Raw genomic sequence first — 14,114 nt, 5'->3', positions numbered from 1 at the left:
GATGGCCAGACCTGGTGAGGGGCCCTTTAAGGGCTCAAACCGCCACAGGCACATTCGAAAAAGCTCTGAACACCTGTCGATACACGTATAGGCATATCAGTGCTCATACTGTAACAGGCGATACCGGATGCAGGCGTGTACAATTAAGGAATACACATTGTGTCTCTTGGCAATAGCCCCTTCAGACACTTCTTATGCTTCACTGCAATACTTTTGCATACGCTTCACCAAGTAACATTCCTGTACAGAGGCGAAGTTGACTTTCGGGAACCGGCATTATACAATACACCGTGCTTTCCGAGCTTCGAAGCCAATCACGAGGGCCACAAAGGTGGAATCGATGCCATTGCTGACAGTGGCGAATTATTTTATTGAAAAACACGGCACTCAAAGGCAAGAAGCTTAACAGCGAACATCGAAGCAGCTAGGCCTAGCGTTGCCACAGTAGTGTCCACTGCTGCCAGGGGATTTGCGTGCGAGGGTGCCGGTTTGAGGCGGCGAGATAATCAAAACGGTAGCGGTAGTGGCTTTGATTTATGGCGTTTCGGACCTGCGGTCATAGCAAAAAGTGCGGAAAATCGGATGGTGAAGGGTATTCTTGCGTCCAAAATTTCACACGTTCTGATACATTGACTCTATGGGGAGGTGCCGCGAAGCCGTCCGAATTATCGGGCATCCAAAAAGTCGGTCGTTGATTGTACACTGGCAACTCCTCCAGCCGAAGACAGGGCGTCAAAGACAATTCGTTACAATTCCTGTCAGTTACTCGAGCCAGCATAACCGCAACTTTCGTTCCCTTTCAATAAAATTGCAGATAATTTTCCCTGATAGAAGCATAACTTCCCCGAGTTTTCCCTGAGCTTTTCCGTACTATTCAAAATCCCTGAGAATTCCCAGTCCTCCCGGTTGGTAGACACCCTGACCGAAGTTCGGCTTTATGGACAGGCGCCGCATTGACAGTTTTCTAATCTGTAGGCAAAGCAGTTTCTTCCAAAGACCTGGTAAAAATTACTTGCAGGTATTTCGACACTGAACTGCTGCACAACGAAAGTAGAGCAGCAGGCAAGCGGTCAAGACCCATAGCTTTGATATGCACAGTCGTTCAACAAACGCTCCTTTGCCTCTGGAATCAAACATGGAGCCTTCCATCTGTTCATATGCAAATTTACTGAACTGCACGGCTGTATCAGAAGCTTTTGTGTGCAGAGAGAAAACAGAACCAAAGTACACGTTAAAATTCTGCCTCTTTTTTGGGTACTGCGGATGAGTTGGCCTGCAAATTCTACCGGAGCGATAGACACTTCATCCTTGCCATTCTTTTTAATGAATTTACATATTTCTTTAATACTCTTCTGCCTCGAACCAAAAGTAAAAAAAGTGTCTTCCGCATGGCTTACCATACGTTTCATGTCTTGCACAGCCTGAGGTGTCTATTCCTGTGGTGTCATACAGTGCTATTCCTCAATTAAAAGTGGTGATCATCTCATCTCCAGTAATCAAGAAAAAGTGAAATGTTTTAAAGCACAGTTCAGTTCAATACAAAGCTTCTTTTATGAACCCTTCCAGCTTTTGCTGACTGTTGCTGCTGCTGTCTTTTTAAAATAGTTCGCACAAAAAAATCAGAGTGTGCGACACGTCGCATACCGCATGCAATAGGCTGTGCATGCAAAAACATGTGCACATGCATCAGTTTCAATGAGGCCAGAGACGCAGGAACAAAACAGGCACATAGAAGTAAAGCTTACCACTGTCTCTTTTGCCGTACTTCTCTCAGCATAGACGTCTCCTCAGCATTCTCCCTTCGACAAACATCCAATATCGCCTTCGTCCTTGTGACATCACGGCATCAACTTCTCACAGGATGCATCCGCAGGCACCACTGTTTGCGTTTCAGCATAGCTTGTGACCTGTGTGGTGCATAAAGATAAAACTTCGTATGAGATTACATGTTGCATAGAATGACAATAAAGCAATGTGTGTGCATAACATTTATAGCCTCTAATTAACCGCTTCACGAAAGCTTCGCTTCATATATGGATTCCCACATTTGTGCTAGATGTGCATAATTTTTGACCTGTGTAAAGACAGGCTGTTGGGATAGTTGATCTTGCATTCTAACTAGGGCAACTTAACGCAAAGCGCTGGACAGACAAAAAGACAAAGACGAGTGCCCCTATCAACATTTTATTAACAGGCCACCCACTGATATAACACAAACTATTGAAACGCATACCCAGTCACATTATCCTGTTGGCGTGCAATAACCACAAAATCAAAATTGCACAATTCAAAAAGGAGCCTTAATGAAATCATACTTGTGAGTGTGCAAAAAAAAAAGGTTCTGGGGTTTTATGTGCCAAAACCACAATATGATGATGAGGCACGCTGTAGTGGGAGACTCTGGATTAATTTTTACCACCTGAGGTTCTTTAACGTGCACACAATGCACGGTACCCACTGGTGTTTTTGCATTCCACCCCTATCAAAATTCAGCCGCTGCGGCCTGGATTTGATCGTGGCTCAGCAGCACAATGCCGAAGCCATTACACCACCACGGCTGGTCGAACGTATGCATGCTTGTGGGCTCGACGGTAAATTTATATGGGTATTGTTTTTCATCTAAAAAGAAGTCTTTAATGCTAACTAAGCTGTATTGTTGTTGCTCTTGCCTGGAATCTTTGTCTCCTAATTTTATGAACGCTGCCCTTAGACGATACATTATTTTTATGTTGCGGTTACTGCATAGTGATGCGATGATGTGATAGGGCACACGCACATCGATGGTATGTATATTGGCGAGTGGTCTCCTGTTAACCCTTTGTGGGTCCATTTTTTTTGCCATATGCGACCGCCCAGGGTCGATTTTTTTATTGCAGATTCCAATTCTTCTTAGGGACTTATTTTGAAAAAAATTTACCATAATTCTTTTAGGCTTACCGTAAAGTGAGAAAAAAATATTTTGCATTGGTATACATGTACTTTTCATTCATGAATAACAACAATAAAGAAGGAAATAAACTTATAAGAATTAAAAATTTGATGAATTGTTATACACATAGTTTAAGGCTTTGAAAATTCGCACACGAGAATATTTTGCAAGACTCAAATGTTCCTGCTCTTACACTAATATGTAAATCCATAGCGTAATCAAACTGTGTAGGTGCACTCACTCATGAGAACTGTGTGGTTGTGTGCCCGTCAGAAAAGCAAAACGTGTGGCAAACTTCTGCTAATCACCTTATTGCCAAACAGAGGCAATTAGTTTTTGTGAGTCTCAAAAAAAAAAGAAAAAAAAGCCAACGGAAAGCATGCATGGCGGCATTCTTCGTATGCGCACCCCTGTGAGCACTAAACGTGCGAGAAACAAGCAGTCACCCTTTGAGCAATTAGTAATGAGGTAGCCATCAGTTTTGCATGTGCAAGAAGCCGAAACCGCCTGCGGAACAGAACCCAAACCGCCGCCCGCCCGCCCGCGTGCCATGCGCAAACGGTAGTATATAGACGCGCGGGAGCAAACTAGCTCTAAAACAAACCATGCAACTGAAACCTAGAGAGCGAGGCGCATGAAAAAAATTCCCCGTATTCCCCCCCATAGTGGCAGCACATGACAGAAAAGAAAAAGTTAGGAAATTGGCGCACATTTTAAACGTACAGATGGTGCCGTAAATATACGGCATCGACCATTTTGAACTTGTTCGCAGCGCCGCATATTTACGTCACTGACCCTGAAAGGGTTCATAAACAGCTAATAGTAGCAGCGCTCATCCTTATCTGTTTTGTGTCTGTCTATTGCTTTGCCCTAAATTGCCCTAGTAACAGTTTTTTTCCACATGCGCAGGAGGTTTTGATGCATTTTAGTTCAATAAATTTGAGAGAGCCATTAGGAGACATAATCCTTTGTTTCCAGGGTATAGAACTGATAAATAAGCAACTGCGTGGGTTCAACAAAAGCTATGGGTTCAACAGCTATGTGTTGAAAGCTGACAGCTTACCCAGTGCTTTACTTTTGTTTGGCACTGCACTTCTGTTTCACAGCCAATTGCCGTTGAAATGTGTATATGTCTTTTTTATTAGGCCTGTAGAAAAAATTGTGTTGCTGCAGACTGGAAGCTCATTAAGTGGGACCTTGATGTGATCTTTCAAATTGTCATCCAGCTTTGTTGACCAATATTGTCTGCAAAGTTATAGATTTTAAGGACTTTGATGCCATTCCCCATTTCATATTACTATAAATTTTAGCTTACAACAAAAGCAACTCCTTATTGCACAGGTAAAAAATATATATATAATTTGCAGATGTCAGGGTGTTGCATATGGTGAACAGTTGCATGATGCGAATGTAACATTCGGTGTATCTCAAGGGTCAGTTTAAGTCTATTGTTAATCAAGCAAAGCTTGTATTGCTTCACTCATGTAGGCATTGGTGTTGCCGTACGAAAAAACTCAAGCCACATGAAAATAAAAGTTGCTTGTCGGGCTGCAGATTCCAACCTACTACCTCCAGGTTGCAAGACCACCACGCTAACCAATTCAGCGACTGTCGGTTCATCATATGCGCCCTTTAAATTGGGGTTTTTATATTTTTAAAGCTTTTTATTTATTTTCCTCAATTTTATTTTTCTTAATGTGTCCAAAAACAGCTTTATGCCTTAATATTGCACTTGTGTTACCTAAACATTGTGTTATATGCATGAAGTAGATGCAGCGCAATGCGCAATCCAATCACAGGCATCCCCTCCCTCCAGAGGAGGGAAAGGGTGTGATCGCATGTTCGCTCGCCTTGCGCCTGTTGTTTCCCATTAGTTCAGGCCCTGCAGTCAGATGGGGAGGCCGCGTTTGGTTCGTTCTGCCGAAGAGCAGGCTGCGTTGAAGGAGCGACAGCGGGAGCAGGCCACGCATCGGGCATTCGGCCAAAAGACACGCGGCATTTAATGAACGCCGTGGGGAACTCTCTCAAGAAAAGGCTCGTCGTCAATGTGTCGACGTCGGCATGACGGAGCCCGAAGCCGAGGCGTTATAACAACAAAGAGCCATGGATCCTGATGTTCTCTTAATCCTTTCTTCACAGTAGCAGAAGGGCAGTGATGTTTTTTTATTTAGATCAAGAACGTTTGTGTTGATGTTATCCTTAAACTCTTTTGCAGATGACTGCACGATTTATGGAACTATTAACGAAGTAACTATGCTGTATTATAACAGAACGTAGACTGTGCTTCAAAGTGGTGTAGTAAGCAGAAAATGACGATCAACCTAAATAAAACTACACATATGTGCTTCACAACAAAAACAACCACTCACAAATTCATTGACACTATTATTGAGGTAACACTATTATGTGATTTTCAATATACTCTTAAATACCATGGCGCAACGTTATCGCCACCTTTTCATGGAATGGCCACATTTTTTGTTATGTTATATCTAAGGCCTGTAAGGTTCTCAATTTGCTGCATCACAATGCACAGCTGTTTTCTTTAAAAATGAAGGAACTACTTAAGATAACTTGCGTTCATACTATACTGGAATATGCATGCATGGTGTGGGACTCTTATTAGACAAATTGGAAGCAAGAAAGCTTGGAAAAGTATAAAGCTACATAGATATTATGTGAAATGTTAAACTTAAATCCAATGATGTTCTCATTAAGACTTATCAGCAGTGCTTGAAATGGAGTGCTCAGAAGAGGGAATAGTAACATTAGTGATATTGCCGCAAATTTTAAAGACACATTTCCTAAACTGGCGATACCAGCTGCCCAATTTCTGCTAAATGAACATTCATTATTGCTCAGCTCTGATTCAGTGCTTGAAAAGTGCTATAAATTGATTAAACAGTTAATTAGCTATCATGACTCAGGCAATTTGTCTTAGAAGTAGTGTCTGCTGCTTCAAGTAATCCAGTTGATGTATATCTTACCATGGGAGTTCTTCAATAGGTCTGTTTCAACTAAAATAAATGACCCAGTAATATTGATGTTTTCTGTAAGGACTAAGATATGGGGCCAATACTTGGAGGACAAATATACTTGCAGGAGGGTATAAAGTACCTACAGTGACTTGTGGTATGGAATGTGTTAAGTATAATGTTATGAGATAGAAAGGCTGCACGGAATAGAAATCAAATATGTGTATCTGACAATCTAGTTAAGATAAAGAGGAACAAGCAGAGGTAGGCAGGGCATTTGTAGAACAGAGTAGCGAAATGGGTGCCAAGAGAAAGGAGAGGGTGTCAAGGCCAGCAGAGATCTTGATACGGTGACAAGATTAGGTGTTTGCAGATACTAGCATTTAGCTTTTGTGCTCAGCCACTATGCTGCTTAGTATGTGAGCTAAGTTCGTTTTATATATATGTATATATATATGTTCTGCATGCATGCAACGGCAGTGGTGAAGGAACTTCTGGAGCCCCTGATCCTGAAGAATAGGCTATCTCTCGGTGAGTGTTTCATAAAGAGCATGGTCATGCTTGACAGTAGCACTTTACACTGATAATACTGTCAAAAATTGCTTCACTACTGTCATCCTTGGCCTGTTAAAGTTCATTAAAGGAGGAACACCTCTATATCTATCCACAGTTAACTTAGCACTCTGTAAGCTAGCTGGACTTCATCCTGTGCATTTAAATTTCTCAACCTTGTCTCTTCATCCAATCCTCTGTCATCCCCAAATGTGCTTCATTTCCCAATGGCTTCCAGCCTGTGATCTAACAGAACACCAGGTATCTGTTTGGTGTCACTACATAGCAGCCTTACTTCCTCCAACTATACACAAAATCAACAACTTGGAAATGCCTCTGGATCCTGAATATAGGCAAAGCCTGTGTCAGTGCTGGTATTTCTACTGAAACAGAAACATTTTAGTACAATATTAGAGACATACTATAGTGGTTTGTCAGTCTGCAGATTTCGCAAAAACATGAATATCCCAAGAGAACATAACCTATGGCTGATATTGGTAGCAAGTTCAGTACTAGTTGGTGGCTGACTTAATTGAGACGTGGTGATCAAGACCCTCTTGTCATTGGCCACTGAGTATGTCAAAAAAAAGAAAAGTTGAGGGCCTTAGTGGTCAGCCTGGATGCTCCTAGTTGTGTGCCACGAGTACTGTTCCCACAGGTTGCAACATGAGTGCAAATAGAGCTCATTTTGAGGTCAATATAGTGTGTGGTGGACGAGGGTGCATGTGAATGAGAAAAACTGTATGCTGCCAAATGTTACACCACTAATTTTTGCTGTCTGACGTCAACATTATGCAAACGTGATTAGCCTGAAGCAAGCTAGCAACAACATGTACTAAACTTCCTCTAAGGTTTGAAAAGCTCAAACGCCCCATGGTCACATGGAAGCAGCCACACCACAAAGTTCTATTTATCTACTGTGATAATTGGAAGGCAAATATTTAGCATTTCTCACAAGCTTAACCCACTTTTAAAAGAAACTGCAGCACTTACTGCAGCAGTTGTAGAACCTCACAGACTATTACTAACTTTTTAATGCATTAGCATTAGGAGTGTCAAAGTGGAAAAATGTGCATGGGTGTGTGAAGCCGGACACATGGTAGAGGTAGAGCGGGGATGGCAGAGCTTAGAAGAATGTGTGTACACACACACACACACACACACACACACACACACCATATCGCAAGAAGCCAGACACTCCAAAGACAACATAGGGGAAATTAAATGTACTTACTAATTGGGTTATAGAAATGATAAATTTTTGGAAATGAAAGTGGATGAAAAAACCATTGGCCGCAGGTGGGTACGAACCCATGTCGTGAATGGCATTAAGCATGCAATCGTCTTACCAAATGAGGTACCACGGTGCTGTTTTCACATCCACTTTCTGGGCTACTTATGTACCACCAGTTGCCATCACCCAAATACGTCATGTACTCGTGACGCCTGTGGCAGAGAGGACGTTCCACATCCGCCACAAATGTTTGTGAGTGGTGCCACTGGCTAACACTCCAAGGGTTAATTCTAGGAGATAAACATGAATACTCCAGAAAGCGCATGTGAAAACAGCGCCGTAGTAGCTCAATTGGTAAGAGTATCGCACGCATAATGCGAAGATGTGGGTTTGTATCCAATCTGCAAGTTTTTCATCCACTTTCATTGCCATTAATTTATCATTTCTTTATTTCACTTAGCAAGTACATGCAATTTTTTCTGTGTTGTCCTTGGTGTCTGTTTGTTGGCTTCTTATGGTATAATTAATAAAAATCAGGGCCCTTGGTTCCCTTTCTTCACATTCATATGAAAGGAAACTATTGGCATCCACCCAAATTGTAGCATGAAGCGGCAAAGGAAACCAACATGAATTTCTCAGCAAGAAAGCCTCGTAGTTGAAGAAAAATTTGTCCTGGTTTGGGATTCAAACCCGGGACCAATGCCTTTCCAGTGCAGTCGCTCTACCATCTGAGCTAACGTGGAGGCTAGCCGATCGCAGAGCGAGGGTGAATGAATCGACAACTCGAGGCACTTGTAGTTAGCCGGAGTTTAAAAATATATGAATGCCATGCAGCTGGACAGAACCAAAGTAATGGTGTTGCCGTCGCTTGGAGATACTCAAATTATTTTTTCTACTTAATTAGATAATTAGTATTAATTAGCAACCTCCCAAATATTATAATTAGATGAAAAGAGTCAATCAGAAAATGAGAATTTACATATATACACACACACAATTAAGTAAACAAAGAAAAATTATGCAGGCTACTTTTGAAACATACAGAACTTAAGCAATGCTGCAAAGTGAACAAGTATTTATTCTGTCATCTGTTACTTGTTCTGTCCAAGTTGCAGCACTGCTCAAGTTTCTTATATATATATATATATATATATATATGCCCAATGAAAAACAAACATTTACTTGCAACATTTCGGCTGGGGTCTGGGCTTCATCAAGAGTGAGCGCCACACTTGAGCAGCCATGTCGAAATTAAATGTGTTTTTGTTTTTCTATGTGCACTTGCACTTTCACCTTATTAAACACCACATCCAAAGAACTACTTTCTTTTTTCATACAAGTATGTGTGTGTGGTGCAATTGACAGTGGTCTGCTACCGTCAGCTGTCGCTAAAATTGGCTCTAATGAACTAAACATAGTTATCGGAAGTCTGCTACCTGCTGCCGGAACATCATTAAAGAGCATTATGCATGCTATGTGCTCCTTGTTGTGATGCTTCGTCTTACTTTACCACTCGACATTATCATCACGAAATAACGGCCTAAAGAACATACACAAAAAAGTTTGCCAAAATTCCTTTCTTTGCTGCGTAGACATGCACAGAATTCAGTGAGCACAGTCTAGATCATCGATCAAGAACCTCAAAGAGGTGCGACATAATGCTAACACATTTCTCTCACATTTACTGCTAAATCACCGTTGAATATTTTACAAGCTATTCTCAAAAACAGAAATATACAGGTGCATGAGCGCCGAGGGAGTAAAGAAGACTACCTCATTACCTTCACTGTGATATGACTGCGATCTATATATGCTGCATAATGGTAGTGCGAGTGAAACATTTATATTAAGAGTAGTTCTATCAGGCTGGAGTAACAGCTGTATGTTACCTTGCCAGTGCGCATATATTCAAGCAGTGTTATAGGAAGTTAGAGCCATAAGCCTGTAATCACTCAAGCATACATGACTGCTCACTAATAAAGAAACTGTGCTCACAGGGGTACAGTTATAAATACCAACGAAGTCATTCTTAAACACATGCGGCAAAGTAGCCTGCTCATTATTGTGTGATCCCTTCTCCTCCTTTATCATTTGCCCCTTTCAGTGCTGTGCAGTCTATACTTTGTAGCCTTTATTGGCATGGCCATGACCTAATATTAATTGATGCTGTGATAAATATGATGAAAAGTGAGGTCCACATTTTCTTACTTGCTTTCTTTTCTGTCGTAATGCTTTTAGAATAGAAGCAACCTCATTACAACCATGGAAGAGGGACTCACATACAGGACGAGCCTCACAATACTGCCTAATCATGATAATGCAGCTATGTTAGTAATGGTTGCTACCTTTTACAACTAAATATCACTAACACTACAGTTACTAACACATGTTACTGGCACATGTGATAAACCCTTTATAGCTCCATAGCAACGAAAACCTTTCTTTCTTTCAACAGAGAAGGAGTTGCTCCTAATATCCTAGTGTTGACTTTTGTCAGTGGCTAAAGATGAGCCTGGACAGTTTGGGTCACCAACCAGGTTTAGGCATGCAATGCAAAAAGGCACGCATGGTACACAGATCACACAATGTCATTTCTTTCCACAAGGTATACTACACCAATGTAAGCCCCAAGAAAGAGCTCAAAAATTAGACAAAAGGCAGTGCTGCTGCTTGGTGGAACCACTTTCACCGCCAGTGAAATAGGCAGCATCAGCATGAACTCAAGCGGATTTCTTAGAAATGCAGAGTGCAGAAACACTTCTAGAAATACAGGACGCAAAAGAGTAAGCACGTAGACAAAAAGAAAAAAAAAATGGAAGAATCCAGAAGTCTGCCAGTCATCCTAACATGTTAAGTGTCACACAGACACCCGTTCACAACTGTGAACTCTGAACCAACATGTAACACTGTAGTATGCAATGTTTACTTACTCCTCAAATGTCACATCTGGGCTGCTGTTGGGTTGCGTCATGCCTGTCGGGCTCTCTCAGTACTGGAGATGCACCAGGTGAGGGAGTGTAGCTGAGCTCCCTTACTGGCATACTCCTCCGGTGCTTCACTGGTTTTCTGGCTGACAAGTACTGTGCCGTCGCTTAATCTGCCGTAAAGCCTTTAAAATGTTCACTTGAAGTGCCTTAGATCTCGTTAACTTTATTGTTGTGTTCACCTGAATTCCTGTAGAGCAGAGAAACACCATGCAAAACTCGGATTAAAGAAAGCACCAGAACAGCCTTGAACAAAACAGTAGTAACTTTGACTAAAAATGCATGGCACAGGGTACCATGCAGACTGAAGCAGCAGCAGCAAGCATGCTCAAGCAGACAAGATTCTACTTCTCTGCATTATAGTCATTTCTTTGGTGATGCTGCCAAACAAAAGGACAGACTTGCTGCTTATTCATACTCCATCAAATAGAACAGCAGTAATTTTGGCTTGAGGTTAGGCAACAACTCGAGCGTATACGTACCTACGCTCGGGCCCGATAACGGTTTAACCTGCACTCCTTTCGCGTTTCCGACGCTGCGGTAACCAAAACCAATTCTTTCTGTGGGGCTCTGCAGGAAATCCGTCTGCGTCTCCACGTTTTTGGTGCCAGATGAAAGCGTCTGCAATGTGCCGAAAGTTTATGAAGCCGGTCGCGTGTTGCGTCAGACAAAACTACAACCACCGCGACAAACCACACACCTCCGCGTTGCCTTCCATGGAGGTGCCGGTAATGTCACCTTCCGTGATCACAACGGCAACGTTCGCCTGTAAATAAAGGCAGCTTGCTATCAGTGAAATAGAGGGCTGCGCACGCTTGGCGAATTTTAGTACTGAAATGAAAGATAGCATGCGCGTATTGAGGCAGTGCTCACCACGATACTTTCGTCCTGCAGCAACGGTGCTTCACAGGTGGCGTTTTTGCCACTGATTTCTATCGGTTTCAGTTGGAATGAAGTGGTCTGAAGTTCTTCGTGGGATGAAGTAAATACTGACGGTACAGCGTTGCGACGAAGTCGCGCTTGGAAAGGCACTTCCATTGACTGCCTTAAGAGAGAATTATGTTCGTAATCCTCAGGGCGGAAATGCAGCGAGCACACATGTAGTCTGACCGGCTCCTTTCCTTGCCGCTGTAGCATGGGAACTGAACTGAACCAGCGGGAACGTCGACGTTCGTCAAACGGCACCGCATGGTAGTTGACATTACTGTCAGAGCTTTTAGTGCCCTTGTTCAGACGACGTGGACCGTTCGGGCAGCCCGCGACGTCGCACCGACCTGGCATTTCGCCGCTACCAACCGGTAACTTGGGCACAAAACACCTGCTAGAACGCTAGAACTGACTGAGCTGACAACGAGCAGCGACGCTACAGCACACCTCAGTCACAAAGTGCCGCGAAATGGAAACCTTGCTGCGGCCGGCCAGAACTTGGCTGTGACTTGACTCTGAGCGCAATGAACGGTAATATTCACTTCTAGTTCCGCCAGTGGTTCAGCAATAACCCTGACCGACCACATATAATCATTATGACCAGAATATGCGTAAGTTCATTTTCACTCTAACATACAGCTGTAATGAAAAAAAAAAAATGGAGTTCAAGACCCGATGTTCATCACTATTCATGACGTATATACGTCTCATACAAAGAGTTTTATATTAGTATAACAGCTATGCTTTTGGTGGTTAAATGCAACTAAGGCAATTTTGAGAGCCAAAAACATGTTATAGACGTCGAGTTTTGGACAATGTTTATCCAAATTCACGCCTCACAGGTGACGCCCTCTGAATGAAGAATGCCGATCTCTAAGGCTAGTTTTTAGCTGATTGCATGCGGCGGTGGTGATTTTGGATAATCGAAATACGTCATGTAAGTCATGTTTCGGTGCAAAACCTGAAGTCTATGACGTGTTTCTGGTTTTCACCGCATTAGGATAGCCTTTAAGACAAGCATTTTAAATACAGAGAGCGTCGCCCTATGACGCGTGGTGGAGTTACTGTATAGGACTTCCGCAAGCAGCCACGTACTCTAGGGCGCGGATTTGTACCACGGAGGTTGAAAACTTCTTAATATATATTTTTAAACCTCCTTGATTTGGACATCACCTATTGCTTTTAGCGAATGCTCAGCCAAAACACAGCTTTCGAGATTGGTTTTTCATACTCACAGGGAGTCGTCGCTTTAAAATCTTAGAAACAAGAATTTGCGTTTACTGATTCTTCTTCTTGCTCAAGTTTCACAGAAATATTGCATTTTATGGCACACATGGTTCAGTATAATACTTAAAACTGTCACTTACCTCGTATGTCAAGACGAATCTATGAAATTGCCTCTGTCGGCGCACATCGCTGTACGTGATAGTAAGCCATGGCGGCTATGTCTGTTTCGTTCCCTACAATACGGAAAAGCCTGGCTTTTTTTATTAGTTTCTATTGATCCTTCGGGTGACGCAGACAGGGACGCAAACAAAAGCGACTTCGCATTTCTTTATTAAAAACCAGGCAAGTAACTGTGCCATATGCTACATTGAACCATCTGGAACATAAAATACAATATTTCCGCGATATTTTAGCAAGAACAGAGCAACGGTGAGCGCAAAAAAAAAAAGAAAGAAATGACGGCGCGCATTAAAGAGTACACGGCGGCATTCCGATACCACTTGAAGGCGAGCGATAGTTTCGATTTCAAGGAACATGCGCGCTCCAAGCGGTTGCCGGACATCTTAACTTATTCTTTTATTTCTCGTTTTGTGAATTTTAAATCAACCAAGCGCGGGAAGTGGTCGTATTCGTGCGTCCGTCGAGCTGAACTCCGCTCACCCTTGCCACCCGCTCAGCGATATCACAAGTCGGACCGGGCTTGGTCATCTGCATCGGTTGTCGTCCCAAGTATGAAGATGGTAACGATAAGACAGCGAAGCTTTATCGGGCGTGCAACGAACGGAAGACGCAGGAAAACCAGGTCAACCAAGCATCAGACGAAGATGGCTAAATCGGGGCATCACGTGTTGCGCGGCCTTGTGGTGTTCTAACATCAGGAATCACAGTTATGCGAAGTTTTTCAGATTTCCTAATGACAGCAGGTAAACATTTCACTTTATTTTCTGAGCAGGTATTCATTTTGCATGAGTAAACTAGCTCTGTGCAAGTCTGAGCGGACTGACATAGGAGCAGCATCTCTTCACCCATTCGTCATGACGGCAGCACATCTGCTGTTGGTGAAATACTTGTACTGAAGGGCTTGAGTGCGTATTTGTTTGGCTATAGATTTTGTGCACTCTTTGCCGACACACACAGCCAAGGCTAAAAGTAAAGAAAAAATACACAGCCGTGATGTTTTATCAAATTTCAAGAGCAATGACGGCAAAAGGATGCACGCACGTAATTTTTCTATTGCGTTTTGAGGCACCACTACTAAGGCGCAGTACTGAAGAAGGTTTAAGGTA

The 14,114-nt window shown here is 42.6% G+C and overlaps 1 protein-coding gene across 5 annotated transcripts in view; it reads right to left on the bottom strand.

Annotated features, from left to right (window-relative positions):
• LOC142579687 (uncharacterized) overlaps window positions 1-12,191 on the bottom strand; it is a 44,672-nt gene extending 32,481 nt beyond the window's left edge. For 4 of the 5 annotated variants that reach the window (XM_075690150.1, XM_075690151.1, XM_075690149.1 and 1 more), the window contains exons 1-5: window positions 11,548-12,184; window positions 11,375-11,440; window positions 11,157-11,295; window positions 10,621-10,864; window positions 1,746-1,907 (exon numbers count right to left, since the gene is read on the bottom strand). In XM_075690150.1, the coding sequence (XP_075546265.1) occupies window positions 10,746-10,864; window positions 11,157-11,295; window positions 11,375-11,440; window positions 11,548-11,955 (732 nt within the window). In that variant the 5' untranslated portion in view covers window positions 11,956-12,184 and the 3' untranslated portion in view covers window positions 1,746-1,907; window positions 10,621-10,745. Of the gene's footprint in view, window positions 1-1,745; window positions 1,908-10,620; window positions 10,865-11,156; window positions 11,296-11,374; window positions 11,441-11,547 lie in introns of all 5 variants that reach the window. The other variant, XM_075690153.1, reaches the window with a different exon arrangement.
• Window positions 12,192-14,114: the final 1,923 nt, after the last annotated feature.

Source organism: Dermacentor variabilis, chromosome 4 (assembly GCF_050947875.1).
Source record: "Dermacentor variabilis isolate Ectoservices chromosome 4, ASM5094787v1, whole genome shotgun sequence".
Lineage (NCBI taxonomy): Eukaryota > Metazoa > Arthropoda > Arachnida > Ixodida > Ixodidae > Dermacentor > Dermacentor variabilis.
Note: the sequence above shows the minus strand (reverse complement) of the source record. Positions and strands in the feature narration are given on the sequence as shown.